The following is a 22,970-nucleotide window of genomic DNA, read 5'->3' as shown; positions in this document are numbered from 1 at the left end:
GCATTCATGAAGAAAGAACTTGCATTTATAGAGCACATTGTATGTTCTCAAGATGTCCTAAAGCACTTCACAGCCAATGAAATACTTTTGACGTGTAGTCACTGTTGTAATAATGTAGGAAAATGCAGTAGCCAATTTGCACTCAGCAATGAGATAAATGACTAAATAATTTGATTTTAGTGGTACTGGTTGAAGGATAAATGTTGGCCAGGACACTGGGAGAACGCCCGCTCTTCTTCAAGTTACTGCTATGGGACCTGCCTGAGAGGGCACACATGGGTAATGACCTGGGCAGGGGAGATGTGAGGAGCACCAAGTAAAAATAGCACACTGAAGGGGAGCAAGTAACCCTATTACAGAATCATAGAATCATCGAATCAAGAATCTGGGATAAAATGGATTGACACTTGGAAAAATATGGGTTAATAAATGAAAGCCATCAAGGATTTAGGGTGAATGGCCACCTTCTGTGCCGTATCATTCTATGAGGCCATTCAACCCATTGTGCCTGTCCATAGTTCAGCAAATGTTCCCTTTTTAAGTAAATATTCAATTCCCTTTTGAAAGTTACTATTGAATCTGCTACCACCGCCCTTTCAGGCAAAGCATTCCTGATCATAACAATTCGCTGCATAAAAAACTGTCTCCTCATCTCTCCCTGGCTTTTTTGTCAATTACCTTAAATCTACATCCTCTGGTTACCGACCCTCCTGCCAGTGGAAAGTTTCTCCCTATTTACCCTATTAAAACCCCTCATAATTTTAAACGCCTCTATTAAATCTCCCTGTAACCTTCTTTGCTCTAATGAGAACAATCAGAGTTTCTCTAGTCTCTTTACATTACTGCATTATCTCATCTCTGGTACTGTTCTGGTAAATCTCCTCTGCACCTTCTCCAAGGCCTTGACATCCTTTCTAAAGTGTGGTGCCCAGAATTGGACAGAATAATCTAGCTGAGTATAATATATATTGGGCCATAATTTGCTGTCAAAATAATGGTGAGGCTAATGGCATTCTCCATTATTTATGTGCAAATGGTGCAGCAACTACAGGCGAGGGGCTGATGTGCGGTTAAACTTAAATATCTGAAAGTTGTAGTCCGAATTGCGCCGCTCTGTTGTTAGCTTGGCGGAAACACCACCTTGTTGAATGTCTCACCATTAAAATGCATTGAATGGCAGGAAGTTGCTGTATTTGTGTGGCAGATGTGAACAGACCTGGTCACAGAAAGTTAAGACTTGTCCATTTCAGTCTGAGTACCCTTTTAACGATGTGATAAGTGTTAATTACTGCCGGTCAACCTCTCTGGCACTGAAAATTAACTATTGCAAGAATACGTCCAAGCAGAGTTGTGTGGAAGCTTGCTGTGTGCTAATTGGCTGCTGCGTTTCCCACATTACAACAGTGGCAGCGTGGAACTAAACTATAGAACCAGTGGGAATCTGTTCAACCTTCGTCGCCTCCAGGCTAGATCCAAGACCGTCCCATCCTCTGTCGTCGACATGGACATGGACGATGCTTGCGTCTGCATACATTCAGAGGCTGAACTCCAAGCTATCGTCAACATCTTCACAAGGCATATGAAAGCATGGACCTTACACTAAACATCCGTAAGACAAAGGTCCTTCACCAACCTGACCCCGCCACACAGCACTGCCCCCGGTCATCAAAATCCACGGCCCGGCCTTGGACAACGTGGACCACTTTCCATACCTTGGGAGCCTACTATCAGCAAGGGCAGATGTCAGCGACGAGGTCCAACACCGCCTCCAGTGCGCTAGCGCAGCCTTCGGTTTCCTGAGGAAGAGTGTTCGAGGATCAGGCCCTCTAATCTGGCACCAAGCTTATGGTCTACAAGGCTGTAGTGATTCCCGCCCTCCTGTATGGCTCAGAGACGTGGACCATATACAGCAAACACCTCAAATTGCTGGAGAAATACCACCAATGATGTCTCCGCAAGATCCTGCAAATCTCCTGGGAGGATAGATGCACCAACGTCAGTGTTCTCGATCAGGCCAACACCACCAGCATCGAAGCACTGACCACACTCGACCAGCTCCGTTGGGTGGGCCACATTGTCCGTATGCCCGACACAAGGCTCCCAAAGCAAGCGCTCTAATCAGAATTCCTACACGGCAAGCGAGCCCCAGCTGGGCAGAGGAAACGTTTCAAGGACACCCTCAAAGCCTCCTTGATAAAGTGTAACATCCCCACTGGCACCTGGAGTCCTTGGCCAAAGACCGCCCGAAGTGGAGGAAGAGCATCCGGGAGGGCGCTGAGCACCGCGAGTCTCGTTGCCGAGAGCATGCAGAAAATAAGCGCAGGCAGTGGAAGGAGCGTGTGGCAAACCAGACTCCCCACCCACTCTTTCCTTCAACCACTGTCTGTCCCACCTGTGATAGAGGCTGTAATTCCCATATTGGACTGTACAGTCACCTGAGAACTCACTTTTAGAGTGGAAGCAAGTCGATTTCGAGGGACTGCCTATGATGATGATGGAGCTGAGTCCATGATCAGATTAGCCATGATCTTATTGAATGGCGGGAGCAGGCTCGAGGGGGCCAAATGGCCTACTAGTGCTCCTAGTGCATGTTCTCATGACCTTTGACCCAGATCTTTCCAGCTGAGGTTGGCAGGTTTGAGGGGAGAGAGAGTGAGCGCGTCACTTCCAGCGCTGGAGCGCACGTCACATCCGGCGGCGGCGAGCTGTGTTCGCTCACGGCCGGCAATGGAGGAAAAGGCTGGCACCTGACGGATGCGCCGCTTCGCACAACGACAGCCGCGCACGGTCCCTGCAGAAAGCGCTCGGTGTCGGGACGGAGTGTGTGTGTGGGTTGGTGCGGAGCTCCGGTCCGGGCCTCGACTGCAACTCGGGACATCGCGGTTGGCTGCCCGCCGCCATGAACGGCCTGTCGCTCAGCGAGCTCTGCTGCCTCTTCTGCTGCCCGCCCTGCCCGAGCCGCATCGCCGCCAAGCTGGCCTTCCTGCCGCCCGAGCCCACCTACGCGGCGGTGGCCGACGAGTCGGGCGGCCGCTGGACCCTGCGCTTCACCGAGCGGGCCGAGTGGCAGTACGGCCAGAGGGAGCTCGACTGCACCGACATCTTCCTCACCCGCACCAGCCGAGGCAACCGGATCGCCTGTATGTTCATCAGATGCTCCCCGAGTGCCAGGTACGGCCACCCTGGCCCGCTAGCTCGACAGTCCGAGGGGACAGAAGGCAGTCCCCACCAACCCCCCCTCTGCTGGATCTGTCCAGTATCAGGAGTCATTCTCCAAAGGGCCGAGACCCTCAGTGGGGCTGAGGACCGCTTTAAAGGGCTGAGCGGACAGAATAGCAGCAGTGTAACAAAGAAACCAGTTTACAGGCCTGAGATGGAGAATAGCATCAGTGTAGCAGATAAGCAGTGTACAGATCTGAACATAGAGAATGATACCAGTGTAACAGATAACCAGTGTACAATTCTGATTTACAGAATAGCATCCATGTAACAGATAACCAGTAGACAGGTCCAACATGCAGAATGGCAATAATAAGTCAAACTGGAATTTTGGTTACACAGTGTAGTGCTAATGTGATGGATAACACATTATAGGTCTGAGCATTCAAAAAAGCATTAATATGATGTATCAGATTATGCAGTGTTAATGTGGCCCATTATAAAGTATAAAATAGCATTAATGTGACTGAAATTACCTCCTATAAAATCAAAGTATTAAACTGCAGGTTTTATTTACAAATTGACCAGCTAGGTTATGTGGTTGTCTCTAGAATATATATACATTTTAATCTTTTTCTAATAATGTCATGACTTAAAGATTACATGGGAACATTGGAAAGATTAAAATTATTTGCACCACAAATTCTTGGCAGCTGATAGTTTTCTCGTCATTTTTCTCCCTTTCCCTGCTGAAGGCATTGAATCTGGTACACTATGGTTCCATGGGCGCCAGTACCTCACCCAAGTGGTCATTATTCATGTACAAACACATGAGTGGAAACCCATTTTTCCCACTCTAATTAGGGGGTTTGAGGACAGTTGTAATCTCTTGGTCACCGTCCTGGCTGAGACCAACTAATTACAGAGCAACGATCAAACCTGGTACTTTCCTGGTCTATATGGCTGAATTATTCACTGCATAAATTCCATGAGTCATCACTGGGAGTCTGATAAATTGGTGATTTATAACTTGTTCACTTCCACTTTCAATATTACAATTAACTGCATTACCATGGCAATATGAGGATGTGCAGATATTGGAAAGTGTTGTAGACTGGGGTCTGTTGGATGATAATCTTATCAGTTTGAAACTAGCATTATTGGATTGTGCTTTTTTTGTGTTCTGATTGACTGGTCAGTGCGTAGTAATAAGGGCCCACATTCTATAAATGAATTTGTAAGTGTTGCATTGTGTGGTCTACTAAGGGCTATGTTGTTGTTGCACCTTGAGATTTAATCATATTTCAATCCACTATTCCAGCACACAATTTGTTGGAGACTGTCAATAGCTGCATTACGAATAATAGATCGGCTTGTCTCAAAGTTGCCCTTTGAGCTAGCAAGATTCATCTTCAGCAAGTTCCATTATATTACAGCAGAAAATTCCAAATGGGAACCTTCTCATTCCATGATCAAAAAATGTTCCTCTCTCATTCAGCCTTCCTGTGAAGCAATTATTGTATGGTAATTGAATCAAGCCTAAATCTATTTTAAGGAACTGTTCCCCTAAGAGCATGTTTTAATAAAATAAAACCATTTAAAATAATTATAATTACATTTAAATACAGAAAGTTGACTGTTTTGTTGCGTCCATTTCTGTTGATTGTATAATGTTAAATTGTTAAGTGTAGTTGACTTAATTGCATGAACTGACCAAGACAACTGTCTAAGTTGGGCAATAGAATTGGTAGTTAGCGTTGTTAAGCCAATGCCAATGTAGTGATAATGTCATTTCAACTTTGTGCATGTTGATTCAGTTCTCCCAAGCTGTCAGGTTCAGGAAATGCCTTCAGGCTGATCTCTTCAGTGGCGCTCACCATTTTAATTTATTTTAAATGAAATGGACAGATTGATTCTTTAACTTATTTTTAAAAGGGGCCTTTAGTCTTTAACTAGCATCTACAAGGGCTAGTCCTTTAAAATACATGATGTGACCACCAACAATGAGGCACTAGGAGAAAGACAATCTAATTAATTAATAATAATCAACTTGATTTTTATTAATATAATATAGTGGCTGAAAATGGAAAGAATAAGTTTAATTGCTCAGCTTCATTAATAGGGACAGCCAAGCTTAACAGTTTAATTAAATGTCCACATACAGCCAAATACTGGATGAAATATAAGCTATAATTGAGATGTCAAAATACAACTTTTCACGGTTAGATAATCCAAATTATGAATATATTGTACTATTATTTCATAAATCCTGTTATTTTCTGGGCGAGTGAATTCAGAGTGAGGATTGAGAGCTGGATTGTGTGGTCTGTGTAATTACAGAACTGATCTCCATTCCTTGGCCAGGAAACATGGGTTTTCACTTGGTGCATAAATGCAGCATGGATATATCCAAGTTCAAACTTTGTTGTGAAGAAAAAAATGTAATACATTGCAAATAGATGCGATCTCAAAAGTGATGCTTCATTTATTGTGCACCTGACAAGTACATTTTATAGTTCATATAAAAACTATAATAAAATAATTACAGCCCATTGCTGCTTTAACCTTTTTTCATCAAGTAAAAATAACTGATTACTGTAGTCTTGTGTTTCCTGTTGCTTCATTAAGGTTGCATTTATAATTAAGATTTGCTGTTGCATATTTATGCCTGAGGGAACAAACTAAAATTATTTTGGAGGGTTTTTAATTTGTGATTTTTTTTCACTTATTGGTGTACAACAGGTCACTCACTGCAACACCAAGGTAGGTTATTTCGTGAATGTGAAAGAGAAGTGGGGTTCATAGACTAAAATCCATGTGGACTTCCTGCTTGCATAGGAAGTTGTTTTAATAATCACGCTCACTTCAATCACTTGTTTGATCTAAAATATTTAAAATTTTTTATGGCGAGTTTTTTTTCTAACTTAGACAGTTCAGAAAGGAAATGCAGAGTGTGGTACATAGACTTATGATGCCACAATACTTTCATGTGTTATAGAATTATAATACATTTATGCAGCACTTGAGTCAAGATATCTCAAAGTGCTTTACAAAATGAATGACAAAGTACAATATTTGCTGTTATTTACATAAACATGGAGGTAACATCCCATTAACAGCGATGCAATAAATGATCAAGCAATGGTTGAGGGAGCAATGTTGGCTAGGATACAGGAAGCACTCCCTGGGAGAATTATTAATATTGTCGGACCAGACAAAATAACACATTATGCACACACATTGTTGTATTGTGAGCTATCTAACCAGTGGTTGAGCTGTTGGCCTCACTCCTCCTTTTATATTAAAGGTAGTATCCGACCTGTGTGAGAACACCACCGCAGGTCGGGGCGATAAATAAAGCTGGAGTGCCGGGCCCTGGAACATCGTGGGCGAAGGTGCGGCGAATGAGGCTACGGGGCCCAGAAGAGTCGAGGGCCCAGGGGCAGCACGGACCTGCCCACACTGCGATGTGTATGCGCTAGGTCCGTGCAGCAGAGCAGGTATCCAGGTTAATCCTTGCCACTGGATAAAGGCCTAGCTCTGTCAAGCCCATGTGGTGACTGATGTGCAACGGTCACCACACGTTAAAAAAATTCACGCACGGGCATTTTCCACCCCCTCAACTGGAGTTCAAGACTGGAACATTGTGTCCATCATTGAAATATTTGTGAACTCTCGTGGAAGCAAGTCATCCTCGTTCGAGGGACCGCCTATGATGATGATGGGTTGACTTTTGGAAAAATACAAGGTCATGGTTAAGTGTTCTGGACTCAATTCCAAGTTCAGCTTTCAGAGCATGCATGAAATGTTTTATTCACTCATTTTCAACCTGAGTGTGTTTTACGCCCTGTCCTCTCTTTGTCTAGATGATCTGAGTCCAAGTTGTTGCCATTCAGCTGCTTCGGATAGGAGCTGTGCTTGCAATCTCACCTCTGGCCCTTTTTACGTGACCAGGATCACACCTGAGCTCATGTAACAGTTGACTAAGAATAAGACTCTGCAGCGGAAGTATGCAAATAGATGCACGGAAGCCTGTATCAATCCACTAGGGATGCTTCACTGCCAGTTTAGACACGTCAACATTTTTTGGCAAGTCTAGCCAATCCATCAGATGAAATAGCTGCAAGTTTGGACACAGCTGAAAAGTTTAGAACTTTATACTAATGTCTAAACCTTTTTAAATTACTTTGATTATTTTATACCATCAGTAATATTTTTTGTATATCACTGTTCAATACCATTTCCTAAAAAGTAGAAATTCATTCGTTTCAACTACAGTTTAAAAAAAAATCTTGTTTTTCTGAAGATGTTAACTCATTGCTAGGCTTAGGGTTCAATCGGTACGAGTTGTCCCTTGGTGCCTCCTCCAAGAGATTATTTGCATATGAACTTTTATGGTATGTTGGCTGGATGTTCAGTTGTGACCTGTGCTCGCTGACCCCACATTGGCTTCCGGTTAAACAGTGCCTCAATTTCAAAATTTTTATCCTTGTTTTCAAATCCCTCCATGGCCTCGCCCCTCCCTATCTCTGTAATCTCCTCCAGCCCCCACCCCTGCCCCCCTGCCCCGAGATGTCTGCCCTCCTCTAATTCTGTCCTCTTGAGCATCCCTGATTATAATCGCTCAACTATTGGTGGCCGTGTCTTCTGTTGCCTAGGCCCCAAGCTCTGAAACTCCCTGCCTATACCTCTCCACCTTTCTTTCCTCCTTCAAGACGCTCTTTAAAAGCTACCTCTTTGACCAAGCTTTTGGTCACCTGCGCTAATTTCTACTTATGCGGTGGCTCGGTGTCAAATTATTTAAATCTCATATTACTCCTGTGAAGAGCCTCGAGACATTTCACCATGTTAAAGGTGCTATATAAATTCAAGTTGTTGAGATATCAGAGTTGAGCCCAATCCTGACCTCCCACCCCCCAAACAACCATGAGTGAATTTACAGCAGGGGTTTCTCATTTGTGAACCTTGGACAATGTAATAGTCAATTTCCAATTCAAAGCTTTTGCATGTAGTTCCAGACAAAAACATACTACTTAAATGTAACATCCTAATTCAAGCGTGAAATGTTCTTTGTCTGGTTTTTGATGTTTTATTGCAGCCAGCCCACTGACAGTTGTTTTTACCTGGCAGCAGCAAATGTGCTTTACTGTGAAATATCTATTTTAAGCATTTTCTGATTTTTAGTGGCTGGATAATAAATGATTAGCGGAAGGGTTTGAAAATGCCTTCACTTTGTAGAGATTGCAGCTGAAGGATTACATGCTGTTGGTGATGTGATTGTGCAATCTCATTATTTTGCTGTGACACTACAGGCAATGATTTAAGTTCACGCTTAACCATATCAGCGGGCACTCTCCCTCTGTCAAAAGCTGTATCAGTGTAGTTACATTATGCACAACAAACATAACCAACATTCATTTGGTGCTGAAGGATATTTGTTGTAAGAGATGTACTGGTTACCAGTAGCCAAAAATGTAAAAAAAAATTAATAATGGGGTGGTTTGAAGAGACTGGCGTCATATGAGCACGGGAGTTTTTTGTTGAGATGAAGCACTTTTTATGCCATAAATATTGAAGCACCACAATTTCCATTTCCAATGGTTTCTGCGCATCACTGGAGCTTAGTAATGACCGATTAGTGCAAACGCATGATTTATTGTTTAAAATAGATTTGCAGCAGATCAGGCAATTGGAGATTGTCAAATCCTGTGACGGGAATAACTTGGAATTCTTCCAGTGACTCAGTAGTTAATTGCGATATGGTACTGAGCCACACACACCTGAAAGTCCCAGGTTCAATCCCTAAAATGGGCTGTTGCCTAGTCTCAGCTGAGGCATCAGCAGGTATCGTACAACTGACCTCCGAATCCCTGGGGAGGAGGGATGAATTAGCCCAAGGTTTATAATCCTTTTTGTTGTACAGTGGCTCCTGCTGGAAAGTGGATGTCAGGACAGGCGTGGTCTTGGCTGTGCTTGAACAACCTGCCGACACTCACTGCCTAGGCCGTCATATGAAAATTGACTACTTGAGTAAAGTCCCAGAGGGCAGTCAGTGCCTGTGGAACTGTATCCCAACAGATGGCATCCCCTTTGGAAGAGGAGGAGAGAAGATTATATTATCACTTCACTTCAAAGATCACAGTTGGAAAGCTGGGCTGATTAGCTATCCAGCTTGGCTTTTAACTTTATTTTCTATCTCTGAATCCACACATGAAATCTGTTGCCCAAATCAACAAAAAACAGATCGAGAGATGCAATGATCTCAATTTTTATACTGTGCTTTCCCATGGGCTACTGTCTTACGTTGATTCTGTTCTTGATGACTTCATCTGATACCTTGGCTGTTTGTCATGTGCTACCCTTCTAACTGGAATTGAAGATTTCTGATTTGTTGAATCAGAAATTTTCTTTTAATTTAATGCAATCAGATAGATTTCATGTCACAAAGTATCGGTGTGAAATGCTATTTTCAATAGCAACTGGTCTGGTGCAGATGAACAGGGTCCTTTCTGGTCAGGGACAGCAGACCATTGATGATCATTGTATATTGACATAACATAGTAACTGAGATAACAAAGTGGTTTTCTATGAAACCAGTAAGACTCAGCTGTGCAGCATAGGGGTATTGCATGCCTCCTGAATGGGGAAGAGTGGGAAGATATCTACTTGAGCATAGACATTGTATATTGCGTGATGGAATGTAGGAATGTTTCAGATTCTGACAGGATTCCACCATTGGAATTCTAACAGCTATGTTAGAGAAGATGTGGGAGTTGTGAAGAGCTCCTGTACGTCATCTGGTTCTAACGTGTGATCAAGTGATACTGGTATGTGATCCTTCTAGCGATTTAAAATAAGGCACTTGAGGGCAATTTTTTAGAATTGATTGGATCTTGCTAGTAATGTCCCTCGGGGTTCAGTTCTGGGGCCACTTCTGTCCACTGTAAAATTGCCTAGAGGAAGTCACAATTTGCAAATAATACCAAAAGAGGAGGTATAGTTCATTCTTTAGACGACCAAAGGAATAAGATTGGGGAATAGGCTAAAAAGTGGCAGCTGAAGTTTAATGCCTTTCTGTAGAGGTGAATCATTTTGATTTATAAAACAAAGTAACGAGTAATTAAAATCTGAATGGAAGTAGGCATGGTGCTGTGGAAGATCAGAAGGACCTGGTGGGCGGGGAAGGAAGGTGGGGTGGTACAGGTCCACAGAACAGCATTGGGTTGATAAGGCTTTGGGAAAAAAACTAAACATTTTTGGTTTCATCTCCAGTGATGTAGAATATCTAATAGCTAATAGTTAATCAACCTATATCAAACCTTTAAGATCTCCATTAGAATGCTATGTGCATTATTGGGCTACACACTATAGGAAGATATTGAGGCGACCGAGAAGGTACAACAGAGATTCATAGGATGCTGCTTGGTATGGGGAAATTTAATTACAAAGACTGGAAGTATTGAGTCTTTTTTCATTAGAACAACACAAATTACGGGACGATATAATAGAGTTGTTTAAAATTATAAAAGGATGGACAGGGTAGATGGAAGCGGACTGTTTGCAGTTGTTGAGCAGCTGTAGATATAAGATTAAATGTAAGGAGATTTAGAATAGAGTCTTGACAGAGTTGTGAGGCTGTAGTATTCACTTCCCAGGTTCGTGGTTGAGGCAGAAGTTATGTCATCATTGAAGATTAGATTGGATAGGTGGTTGAAGGGATTTAGGAACAGGGTGGGTAAATGTGATTTGAATGGTTTGCTCATGTGGAGGGTAAATGCCAACATGACATGGACTGATTGGGCTGGATGACCTATTTCCATGTTGTATGAATTTGTGTACTTGTACCAATCCGGATCCTTCACCCTGTTTGTGGGGAATGTTCTACTCTCTCCATCTGTAACCTTGCAGGGGAAAGCTAAACGTTTTGCTTGTGTACCTTGCCAGAACATGCATTCTCGTTCTCTCGCATCAGCCGGTTTCCCTGTTGTGGTCTGCCAACTCAGTAATTTATATTTGTGTTTTGAATTAATCAGGCGGTATTACCGAAACTACTTTCCCCTTCTTGGAATACTGTTCTGAAGGCCAGAATTAAGTGTATGGGTGCTCATCATAAGGCTTGGTTAGATTTTACAAGAGTCTGTAGTGTGTCCTTATCCTTTTATGCATGTCCTTTTTGGAGTTCTGTGTTCTTCCTTAACTGTTTGATTTTTCCTTACTGGTGTGAGGGGTCTCTGCTCTCTACCTGAGCAAAGCCCTGTGACTAAACTATGTAAAGAAGCTGCCTACCTGCTATTTGCTTCTTCGGAGCTATGTGATTGTGTTCTGAACTGCTTAATGCATGCAGTATCTCTTGAATAAAAAGTCCTAAAAATATAACCATGCTTGCTGATCAGACATAGTGTCAGCAGCTGGGCCTTGAACAGGTGGCTGCTCGACTGATCAGTTTAAATTTTTTCCTTCCGAGTAAGATTCAGTAACAAAAATGTGAAACCCTCTCCTGAGATTAATCTGAGGTGTTATTTACCCCTTCAGCTTTACTGTGCACCAGTCGTGTCCTGTTTTGCGAACAGAACAGTGCTGGTTCCTAGTTGGCTAACTTAAGTAGTTTCCGGTATTTATTTCTTTAATATGTTTGCTCTGCATCCATCCTGTCGACAGCGAGCTAGAAAGAGATTTTACTGGTGCTTGCTCCCTGAGATCACCCCCGCATTGGGAAGCTGTTACTATGGCAATGGTGTGGACTGTTTCAGGTTGCTGTGAGACTTGGGGCCCACCCCCTCAATTTCTCCCCCCTCTCAACTCGATGACTCAGCCCTTTAATTAACAAAACCGCCCCCTTAACTTGCACCCACGCAGTGCCCAGTGCTGTCATTCTCCAAGCAATACAAGAAAATGCCCAAGTAGAATGTAGCTCCGTGATTAATGAGCGCTTGCATCTAATTATACTGTCTTGCCACTTAAAGGAGTTAGTCATCTCGGGTTGGTGAGCAGTGTGTAATGGAATTGCCAGAATGTCACAACAACCTGAAAAGCCACTAATGTTACCATAGATACATGATCCAGATGCAGAGGTGATCTCTAGGATTATTACTGGTCATAATCTAACGCGCCATGGACAACACCAAAAGTAATATTTTATTTTTCTTCCAAATTTTGCCCCTCTTCTGGAGACACTGACTCATGCTGGAATAGTCTCATGGCAACCCTCCCAGTACCTCACCTAGGTGACCATTCTTCACATATGAGCCTGCAAATGGAGTACATCGCAGCCGATCCCAATCCTGTCCGTGCTCTATGTCCACACACACTCACATGCCTTCTAGCAGGGGTAGTAATCAGTCATTGATCAGGAGTAGGTACTCTTGTTGATTTTCCCCCTTATACTAGCCTAATGACAGCATACCTACTGCTGCCCCAACTGAAACCAGCAAACTTAGCACAGACCAAGGATCAAACCTGGGATTTTGTCGTTTTTATGGCTCAGTAAAACATCATGTGGCGCATTTATCCAGTAGGCCACCGAGGGCGCTAATGTTCTGCAGCAACACACTCCAGGAAGGTTGCTTTGCAGCCTATGTTTCATCCACTGCTGCATCATCTGTTCCCCACCAGCCCGCTTCGAATGAATATATAGCACCAGCTGTTCCTAACACTGAACCTCCCAGCAAATTGGCCCACTGGTCTCAATGGCCCCTTAAATATTTTTTATTGCAGATTCACTTCAAATTCAATTCGGAAACCTCAAACAATGTATTTTGTAAAAGTAATGCTAACTGGTTAGATTCGAGGTACTCTTTGTACAGCCTGTGACCTGATTCTTTTTTTCTGGTACATTGTAAATATTTGTTGATGTTTGTTACCAATTACCGCAGTAGGCATTTTCCTTCCTACTATACGTGTAATACCATTACAAATATTATTTGTTTATTGCTCGGAGCTGTTTTTCCCCAGGCTTTGTTGGAGGCTCACTGGTGCTAGCTATGCGGAAGGGTACTGTTGCAAAATAAAGAGAATGGATGGCTAAAACCTGCAATAAATGAGCCACCGATTGCACATGTACAGGGGCTGCATATCCCCAACACGCTAACTGCATGTGCACAGGGTTGAATATCTCATACACACAGGGTTCCACATCTCATGCACACACTGGTGCTGCATGTACAGGACGGTATATTTTGTATAGCCAAAGTATACTATGGACACCAGAACAGCAACATGTGGATTTAAGAACCTCGCTAGCAGCATTTTAATTATTTTTTAAAAAAACATTTCCCTTTTTGCTTATTGAGTCGTGGTTTTCCAGTGCTGGGAAGTGGAATACCTTTCTGCTTTATGGTCCACTTGAATTGTGAAAAATACTGAGCTGTACAATTGTAAATTCTGTTGTTCCAAACTTGCTTTGTGTCATTGGAGCATTTTGAGCTGTATACCACTGGGGTTCATTACTTGCGGGTCAGGTCTGTTGGTGGTGGTACAGGTAATAATTTGATGTAAAGAATTATTAATTGCACATAACATCAAAGTGTATTGGTATCAATAAACCAAATAAGTCTGGAGTTAAGCATAATAACGGGGTAATGATTCTGAATGAGGTACTGTAATCCCTAGTATCAGGAACATTTCGTATTGCACCAATGTGAATGTTTCTAGCCCTGGTTAGCTTGAGTTTCCCCAAGTGTTTAGTCATTTCATCTGGCATTCTATAGCCTAATAATTCACCAACAATTGAAGTAAGACTAACGGGATTTTACTATACTATAGTAAAGGGTGCTCTGCATTAGTTAGGTTTTCAGTGGAACTTGTTCAGTCCAAAGAGATACTCCATTCGGCTCCTTCTCACTCTGCCTGCCTCTCTCAACTTTATTGCCTCATGCCGATACAATCTACGTAAATCTCAAAAATACACCATCAGCACACGCATACTTACTTGTCTGGCCTTGCAGATTTATGCCGATGCTCTGTGCCGAACTTCTGTTCAAGCCAAACTAGTTTCCTTCCCTTCTCTCAGCAGAACTCCCATTGTCAGCAGCTAACTCAGTCAGTCTCTTCCAGCTTCCAAATTGTGACTTGATTTTATTGGCTGGGAGTGTTAAATTTGGATGATCAATGATGCGAATTACCTTTTAATAATCAGAGATACATTTCCAGTTCGGAAAGTGCTCTTTTAAATCTACAGTCACTGGTTAATGAGTGTGAAAGACTAGCAGGATAGTTAAAATTTACATATCAATGAATACTCAACTGCAACTTTGTTATTTTATTTATCAATTTGAGTAGTTTGAATGAAGTTATTTTAGTGCTGAGTTTAAGTTGGAGGTTGGACTGGGTGCAGAGGGTTTGTTTGGTTGCTGAAATTAGTAGTAATGTCACACGATATTGAGTTGAGATCTCTGTCATGCAAACTCATTCCCCTCCGTCAAGTGATGGCTGCTGAGCTATCAGATGGAGATGCTCTATGAATGCATTCCAGGTAATTATTGTCTCCTGCCTGGTTATGGAGTCAGCAGATGAGGAGTCACTGCCTGCTCTGTCCAGCCACCCTTCCTTAGGACCATGTAACACTCTTGGGGAGATTAATAAGAGAGGAGCATAATGAGATGAGTTATCCAGTTAAAACATTGAAGCTACCATTGTATATATTTGATTTATATAAAGCACAGATATTTTTGGTGCCAGTTTCCACTTACAATCTAACACACGCAGAGTACTTTTTACTGCAGCATTAGCTCTGGGCATTAAAACCATTTAAAGCATTCTTCGGATGCAGGGGACTGTGCTCACAGAATAAAGCATACCATGCAGATTCTCCGTGTTCTTTTTAGATTGAGAAGGCAAGGCCCTTGGGACTATCTGGATTTCAAGCAGGAAATGTGTATGTCAGCAGGCTCCCTGTTTGAAACACTCCCAAATGGTATTGAACTGTGACTGTTTCGTTGCATTTTTAGGAATGTTATTTTTGCGGTTTAAGACCTTTATACAGCAGCATGTGTGAAGATCACACATTTTGAAATGCTTCACCAGTGAAAATTGGTGACATAATCTCTCTTCTGATGCAGGGTACTGCATGCGCACAGAATAAAGCTTATCATACAGATTCTCTTCCTTTTAAGACTCCTTAAAACTCACCTCTAAACGTTTTTGGTAATATTTCCTCCTTCAGCTTGACACCCATATATTTGATTACGCCTCTGTGAAGCACCTTGGGACATATTTCTACATTAAAGGTGCTATATAAATGTAAATTGTCTCAATTTTTCTCTTTCCCTCCCTCTCTCCCCGCTCCTCTCCATGTCCCTCCCAACCCCTCTCTGTGAATCACTGTTAAAAAGGAGTGATTCACATACAGATGGAATTTAAATAGTCCTTATTAAAATGGCGGCTTTAAATAGAGGCGCACTTCACCCTAAAATCTGAAAAGCCAATTATTTGGAGTATTGTAAACCAAGGTGCAGCCGTCATGTGAGTGTAAAGGTTGGATCTGTAACTGTTATGCAGAATAGTAAATCATGGCTCACAGAACGCAGTTGCAACCCTAAACTCTGAGATCGTGAGAATGTGTATGAGATATGGTTGACGCAAAAGATTTTAGTCGGATTTTTAAGTGCTCTTTTTTTTTATATACGTGGTGTGCTTTTTCTGCACATTAATCTGAAAATCATGTAAAATGAATTATAATGGTTTGTGCCTTTTAATTAATTCTTCAGACAGATAAGTGGATCTGATGGATGTTGCTTCCTTTGTTCTGACTAAGCGTTTGATTCCGCTAAACATCAGCTTGTCAAAAACTAGAACAGAACAGCTGACCTTTGCCACTCCAAACTGTGGCTTCTTCCTCTTGCATATTTCTATCTCTCTCCTCCCCCCTCCCCCCTCCCATTCAGGCAAGGCATCTTGAACATAGCACTGAGCTACTTGCTGGTGGATGAGATAAAAAGAAAAGCTAAAAATTAAATATCCAAGTTAAATTATTAAAATTACAAAGGGGAAAAAAAGAAAAGTTTTCATTAAGGGACACAGTCATTGAAAATCAGGAGAAATAAAATTGTGGATGACTTCTTCACTAATTGTCACTGTCAATGGTGTCCAAGGGCCAAATGGCTCCTTAGCCCAACAATCTAGCCCTCAAAATCCAAGCAACTCATAATACTTACTTATTTGCTAATTTGTCTTGTTTGAATTTAAAAAAATATTTGTTCATGGGTTGAGTGTCATTGGCAAGGCCAGCATTTATTGTCCCATCCCGTGAGGAAGTAGTGGTGAGCTGCCGCCTCGAACCACTGCAGTCCATGTGGTGAAAGTACTCCCATAGTGCTGTTAGGGAAGGAGTTCCAGGGTTTTGACCCAGTGACTGAAGGATTGGTGATATATTTCCAAGTGATTTGGAGGTGATGGTGTTCCCATGCACCTGCTGCCCATGTCCTACTAGGTGGTAGAGGTTGCGGATTTGGGAGGTGCTGCCGAAGAAGCTTTGGCGAGTTGCTGTAGTGCATCTTGTTGATGGTACACACTGCAGCCAAGGTGTGCTAGTGGTGGAGGGAATGAATGTTTAAGGTTGTGCATAGGGTGCCAATCAAGAGGCCTGGGGAAGGAGTTGTAGTGCTGTTGGGGAGGAGTTAAACTAATGTGGCAGGAGGATGGGAACCAATGCAGGGAGACAGAGGGAAACAAAAAGGAGACAAAAGCAAAAGACAAAGGAGATGAGTAAAAGTGGAGGGCAGAGAAACCCAAGGCAAAAAACAAAATGGGCCACTGAATGTAAAGGGGCTGCAGGAGGGGTCAAAACTAAAAATCATGGATTAAAAACTAGTATTAAAACACTCTACCTAAATGCATGCAGCATTCGAAATAACGTAAATGAGTTGATGGCACAAATCATTACAAATGGGTATGATTTGGTGGCCATTACAGAAACGTGGTTGCAGGGTGGCCAAGACTGGGAATTAAACATACAGGGATATCTGATGATTCGGAAAGATAGACAAGAAGGGAAAGGAGGTGGGGTAGCTCTGTTAATAAAGGATGATATAAGGGCAGTTGTGAGAGATGATATTGGCTCTAATGAACAAAATGTTGAATCATTGTGGGTGGAGATTAGAGATAGTAAGGGGAAAAAGTCACTGGTGGGCATAGTTTATAGGCCCCCAAATAATAACTTCACGGTGGGGCGGGCAATAATCAAGGGAATAATGGAGGCATGTGAAAAAGGAACGGCAATAATCATGAGGGATTTTAACCTACATATCGATTGATCAAATCACATGGGGTAGCCTGGAGGAGGAATTCATAGAATGCATACGGGATTGTTTCTTAGAACAGTATGTTCCAGAACCTACAAGGGAGCAAGCTATCTTAGATCTGGTCCTGTGTAATGAGACAGAAATAATAAACGATCTCCTAGTAAAAGATCCTCTGGGAATGAGTGATCACAGTATGGTTGAATTTGTAATACAGATTGAGGGTGAAGAAGTAGTGTCTCAAACGAGCATACTATGCTTAAACAAAGGGGACTACAGTGGGATGAGGGCAGAGTTAGCTAAAGTAGACTGGGAACACAGACTAAACGGTGGCACAATTGAGGAACAGTGGAAGACTTTTAAGGAGCTCTTTCAGAGTGCTCAACAAAAATATATTCCAATGAAAAAGGGCGGTAAAAGAAGAGATAACCAGGGAAATTAAGGAGAGTATCAAATTAAAAACCAATGCGTATAAGGTGGCCAAGGTTAGTGGGAAACTAGAAGATTGGAAAAATTTTAAACGACAGCTAAGAATGACTAAGAAAGCAATAAAGAAAGGAAAGATAGATTACGAAGGTAAACTTGCACAAAACATAAAAACGGATAGTAAAAGCTTTTACAGATATATAAAACGGAAAAGAGTGACTAAAGTAAATGTTGGTCCCTTAGAAGATGAGAAGGGGGATTTAATAATGGGAAATGTGGAAATGGCTGAGACCTTAAACAATTATTTTGCTTTGGTCTTCACAGTGGAAGACACAGAAACCATGCCAGAAATTGCTGGTCACAGGAATTTGGGAAGGGAGGACCTGGAGACAATCACTATCATTAGGGGGGTAGTGCTGGACAGGCTAATGGGACTCAAGGTAGACAAGTCCCCTGGTCCTGATGAAATGCATCCCAGGGTATTAAAAGAGATGGCAGAAGTTATAGCAGATGCATTTGTTATAATCTACCAAAATTCTCTGGACTCTGGGGAGGTACCAGCGGATTGGAAAGCAGCTAATGTAACGCCTCTGTTTAAAAAAAAAAAAAGGGGGGCAGACAAATGGCAGGTAACTATAGGCCGGTTAGTTTAACATCTGTAGTGGGGAAAATGCTTGAAACTATCATTAAGGAAGAAATAGCGGGACATCTAGATAGGAATAGTGCAATCAAGCAGACGCAGCATGGATTCATGAAGGGGCAATCATGTTTAACTAATTTACTGGAATTCTTTGAGGATATAACTAGCATGGTGGATAGAGGTGTACCGATGGATGTGGTGTATTTAGATTTTCAAAAGGCGTTCGATAAGGTGCCACACAAAAGGTTACTGCAGAAGATAAAGGTACGCAGGGTCAGTGGAAATGTATTAGCATGGATAGAGAATTGGCTGGCTAACAGAAAGCAGAGCGTCGGGATAAATGGGTCCTTTTCGGGTTGGAAATCGGTGGTTAGTGGTGTGCCACAGGGATCGGTGCTGGGACCACAACTGTTTACAAAATACATAGATGACCTGGAAGAGGGGACAGAGTGTAGTGTAACAAAATTTGCAGATGACACAAAGATTAGTGGGAAAGCGGGTTGTGTAGAGGACACAGAGGCTGCAAAGAGATTTAGATAGGCTAAGCGAATGGGCTAAGGTTTGGCAGATGGAATACAATGTCGGAAAGTGTGAGGTCATCCACCTTGGGGGGCGGGGGGGGGCGGGGGGAGGGGAAACAAAAAAAGGGAATACTATTTGAATGGGGAGAAATTACAACATGCTGCGGTGCAGAGGGACCTAGGGGTCCTTGTGCATGAATCCCAAAAAGTTAGTTTGCAAGTGCAGCAGATAATCAGGAAGGTGAATGGAATGTTGGCCTTCATTGCGAGAGGGATGGAGTACAAAAGCAGGGAGGTCCTTCTGCAACTGTATAGGGTATTGGTGAGGCCGCACCTGGAGTACTGCGTGCAGTTTTGGTCGCCTTACTTAAGGAAGGATATACTGGCTTTGGAGGGAGTACAGAGACGATTCACTCGGCTGATTCTGGAGATAAGGGGGTTACCTTATGATGATAGATTGAGTAGACTGGGTCTTTACTCGTTGGAGTTCAGAAGGATGAGGGGTGATCTTATAGAAACATTTAAAATAATGAAAGGGATAGACAAGATAGAGGCAGAGAGGTTGTTTCCTCTGGTCGGGGAGACTAGAACTAGGGGGCACAGCCTCAAAATACGGGGGAGCCAATTTAAAACCGAGTTGAGAAATAATTTCTTCTCCCAGAGGGTTGTGAATCTGTGGAATTCTCTGCCCAAGGAAGCAGTTGAGGCTAGCTCATTGAATGTATTCAAGTCACAGATGGATAGATTTTTAACTAATAAGGGAATTAAGGGTTATGGGGAGCGGGCGGGTAAGTGGAGCTGAGTCCACGGCCAGATCAGCCATGATCTTGTTGAATGGTGGAGCAGGCTCGAGGAGCTAGATGGCCTACTCCTGTTCCTAATTCTTCTGTTCTTATGTTTGAAAAGGCTAAATCCTAAATCAGAACAGCAATATCTGCTAATACCAGCAACTTAAGATGTATGTAAATTGGCACATTAATTTAAACTTTACTTGTGTGACCACTGAGGTTCCATGATATGCACCTAAGTACCTAATAAAGATGCTCCTGCAGCATGTTACTTGATTTGTAGTCTTCAGCAATAGCCCTGAACGCTGTATAGCCCTAAAGAGCCTCTTAAGTACATTAGAACTTTATTTCTGGATTTACTTCGATCGGAGCTACAGATAAAGACTATTTGCTACTGTGCATTTACAATCTAGAGTAAATAGTCCTGTCTGCTTAACCCCTGAACTAGCATGAAGCATGTAAATTTGGTTTGGGTAAATAAATATGTTCAGGACTCAATTGACCTCGTGCATACTAGTACAGTGGACCCTCCTGAACAATGTGTTTCTGGGGCCATTTCTGTGATGTATGTCATGCATTCAGTGCATTTTTTCTGGATTATTAGCGAGGAAACCATAAATCATGTGCGTGTGAAATGCAAAATTGTGATATATATATATATATATCTGAAGTTCGGGCTGCAATATTAATGAGGCAGAGTACACCCTCCAGAGGCAGGGAGTGTCGCATTGTGAGGTGGCTCGGCCCCTGCCTCTGGAGGCAAAGCACTCCCAAGTTGCAAAGGTAAAGTGTATCTGTGAACCCCGTGTGCAATTGAGGCTGCAGTTTGATTCTGGCCTATGATGGGAATGAGTTTTCTGCTTAGCTGTAAAGGCCCCCGCAATGCAGTTTCCACTTTGCTGGCCTTACATTAAGGCAGGTCTTGGACCAGAATAGGAAGTTGTGAACTCAATTTTTTTACGGCTATGCATTTATTTTTTGATTTTTGCTGCTGCTTTCTAAGGCTGCCCTGCAGTCTAAACCAGGTGAATCCAGCATGTTGTGAACTAGATATATTAATAGACTTGTGTGTTTAATTGGATCATAAGTGTTTACTTGGCTTAATTGCTAGCACTCTTGCAAGAGTAATAGGCAGGGTTGGATATATCTGCTTTTTTACAGTGACAACCAAAAAACATGCTAAATATGGTACATCAAGAGTGTTACCCTGGTTATAATTGTGATCCAATCTGGTATTGTATAGTGAATCAGGTTTCATTACCAGAATGAAGAAAACCTGAGTTTTATGCCCGTTGAACTACATTTTTCCGTAACCTGTTTCAGTGAAACTCTTTGGGGGGGGGGGGGGGAGGAGAGAAAGAGAAAGACTTGCATTTTTATTGCTCCTTCAACGACCTTACGATGTTCCAAAACACTTTACAGCCTAAAGTACTTTTTGAAGTGTAGTCACTGTTGTAATGTAGAAAACGGTGATTGGTGTACATATTCCAAGTATCACTGGGAAAATGAATATTGATCTGAAAACCTATTTTGGTTTAAATCTTTGTTTACAACATTTTTGAACTCCTGTCACTACTGTTGTGTTTGAGATATTTATTCACTCTGCCAATCTGATTTGGATACAAAATTATCAAACCCTAAATCTGCCTTAGGAGACTCGGTCACTTGCTGCTGTCCCCAAGCTATTTGTGATGTAATTGGTACGTCCTGCAGACTGTCAACAAGCAGTAAAGAGTTTGTACAAATAAGTAAAGCTCACAATCTGTTGACCATATAAATTTGTTGACCACTCCTCTCATTGGAGGAAGCTCTACACCCCCACAACCCAGCTGGTCTTGTGTCTCTTGAGATCAGGCATGTGGCAGAGGCCGTAGTGAACCTGAGATTGTGGCAGAGATGCGACAGATGAGGGTACAGGGCCCAGAAGAGCCGAAGGCCCGGGGCATCACGGGCCAGCCCACACTGCGATATGTGTGCGCGCTAGGTCTGTGCAGCAGAGCAGGCCTCCAGTCGTCTTGGTTAATCCTTGCCACTGGACCAAGACCTAGCTCTGTCAAGCCTGTGTGGTGGCTGATGTACAACGGTCACCACACGTTAAAAAAAATTCATGCACAGACATCTTCCACCCCCTCAATTGGAGTTCAGGACTGGAACATTGGGCCCTTCATCGAAACACCTGTGAACTCATGGAAGCAAGTCATTCTCGTTCGAGGGACCGCCAGTGAATGAATGAGTGAGCCTGTAGATTTTGTTATTGTGTCAAAAGGCTGTCAGTGGGATAAGTTAAAGATATACACACACACAGCTACCGTCTATTCGCTTCACCCATGTTTTAATTGTGTTTCTAAACTGAAGGAATGAGGTTCGAGTGACTCGTTTAAAATATAATCAGCATTTTCATCAAACACTTTATGGGACAGACCAGCTTTAAGTAAAGATTTGACAACTGGCTCAACAGATGTGTCTGTAGAACATTGCATTCTGCAGAGTCTTAACTGACCACTTTATCGTGATAATTGGCCGTGGAAAAATGGTCAGATTAAGTTCTGGAACAAGACCTTAATGACAGAGAGCGGGATGGGATCAGTGTCTGCTTCTTGTTCTTCATTTTTGAAATTCTTATGAAGACTGGTTGAATTGAACTGTCGGGTGCTAAGGCTGCAGCTGTGTAGGATGTTGCCTTTTGGTACGTTTATTAGTCTGTCCATCTGTCCTTGCATCTAGTGATAACACATCTTGATGTCAAGACAGAATGAACTGTTAAAACTATTTCTAAAGATTTGACATATTGATATTTTACTGGCAATACAGCTGTTAATCTGTGTGGCAGATCCTAAATCTTATGTTGCCAAAAAGAGCAGTGAGTCTGAGGATTGGGAGGATTTTAGAATTTGGCAAAGGAGGACCAAGAAATTGATAAGGGAAAATAGAATGAGAGTAAACTAGCGAGAGACATTAAAAACAGACAGTAAAAGCTTCTATTGGTATATAAAAAGATTAGTGAAATTAAATGTGGGACCCCTACAGGCTGAGACAGGAGAAATTATTATGGTGAATAAGGAAATGGCAGAGATAGTAAACAAATACCTTGTGTCTGTCTTCACTGAAGAAGACATGAAAAAACTCCCAGAAATAGTGGAGCAACAGGAACTGAAAGAAATTAGTATTAGTTTTTTAAAAAAGTACTGGAGAAATTAATGGG

The 22,970-nt window shown here is 42.3% G+C and overlaps 1 protein-coding gene across 1 annotated transcript in view; it reads left to right on the top strand.

Moving 5' to 3' along the window:
- The first annotated feature begins 2,676 nt into the window (after positions 1–2,676).
- LOC139228591 (alpha/beta hydrolase domain-containing protein 17B-like) overlaps positions 2,677–22,970 on the top strand; it is a 70,991-nt gene continuing 50,697 nt past the window's right edge. The window contains exon 1 of the mRNA XM_070859744.1: positions 2,677–3,171. Within this exon, the coding sequence (XP_070715845.1) occupies positions 2,900–3,171 (272 nt within the window). The 5' untranslated portion in view covers positions 2,677–2,899. The remainder of the gene's footprint in view (positions 3,172–22,970) is intronic.

The sequence above is a fragment of the Pristiophorus japonicus genome, chromosome 18 (genome assembly GCF_044704955.1).
Source record: "Pristiophorus japonicus isolate sPriJap1 chromosome 18, sPriJap1.hap1, whole genome shotgun sequence".
NCBI classification, from domain to species: domain Eukaryota; kingdom Metazoa; phylum Chordata; class Chondrichthyes; family Pristiophoridae; genus Pristiophorus; species Pristiophorus japonicus.
The sequence above is the reverse complement of the archived record's forward strand: the minus strand, read 5'-3'. Positions and strand labels throughout refer to the sequence as shown.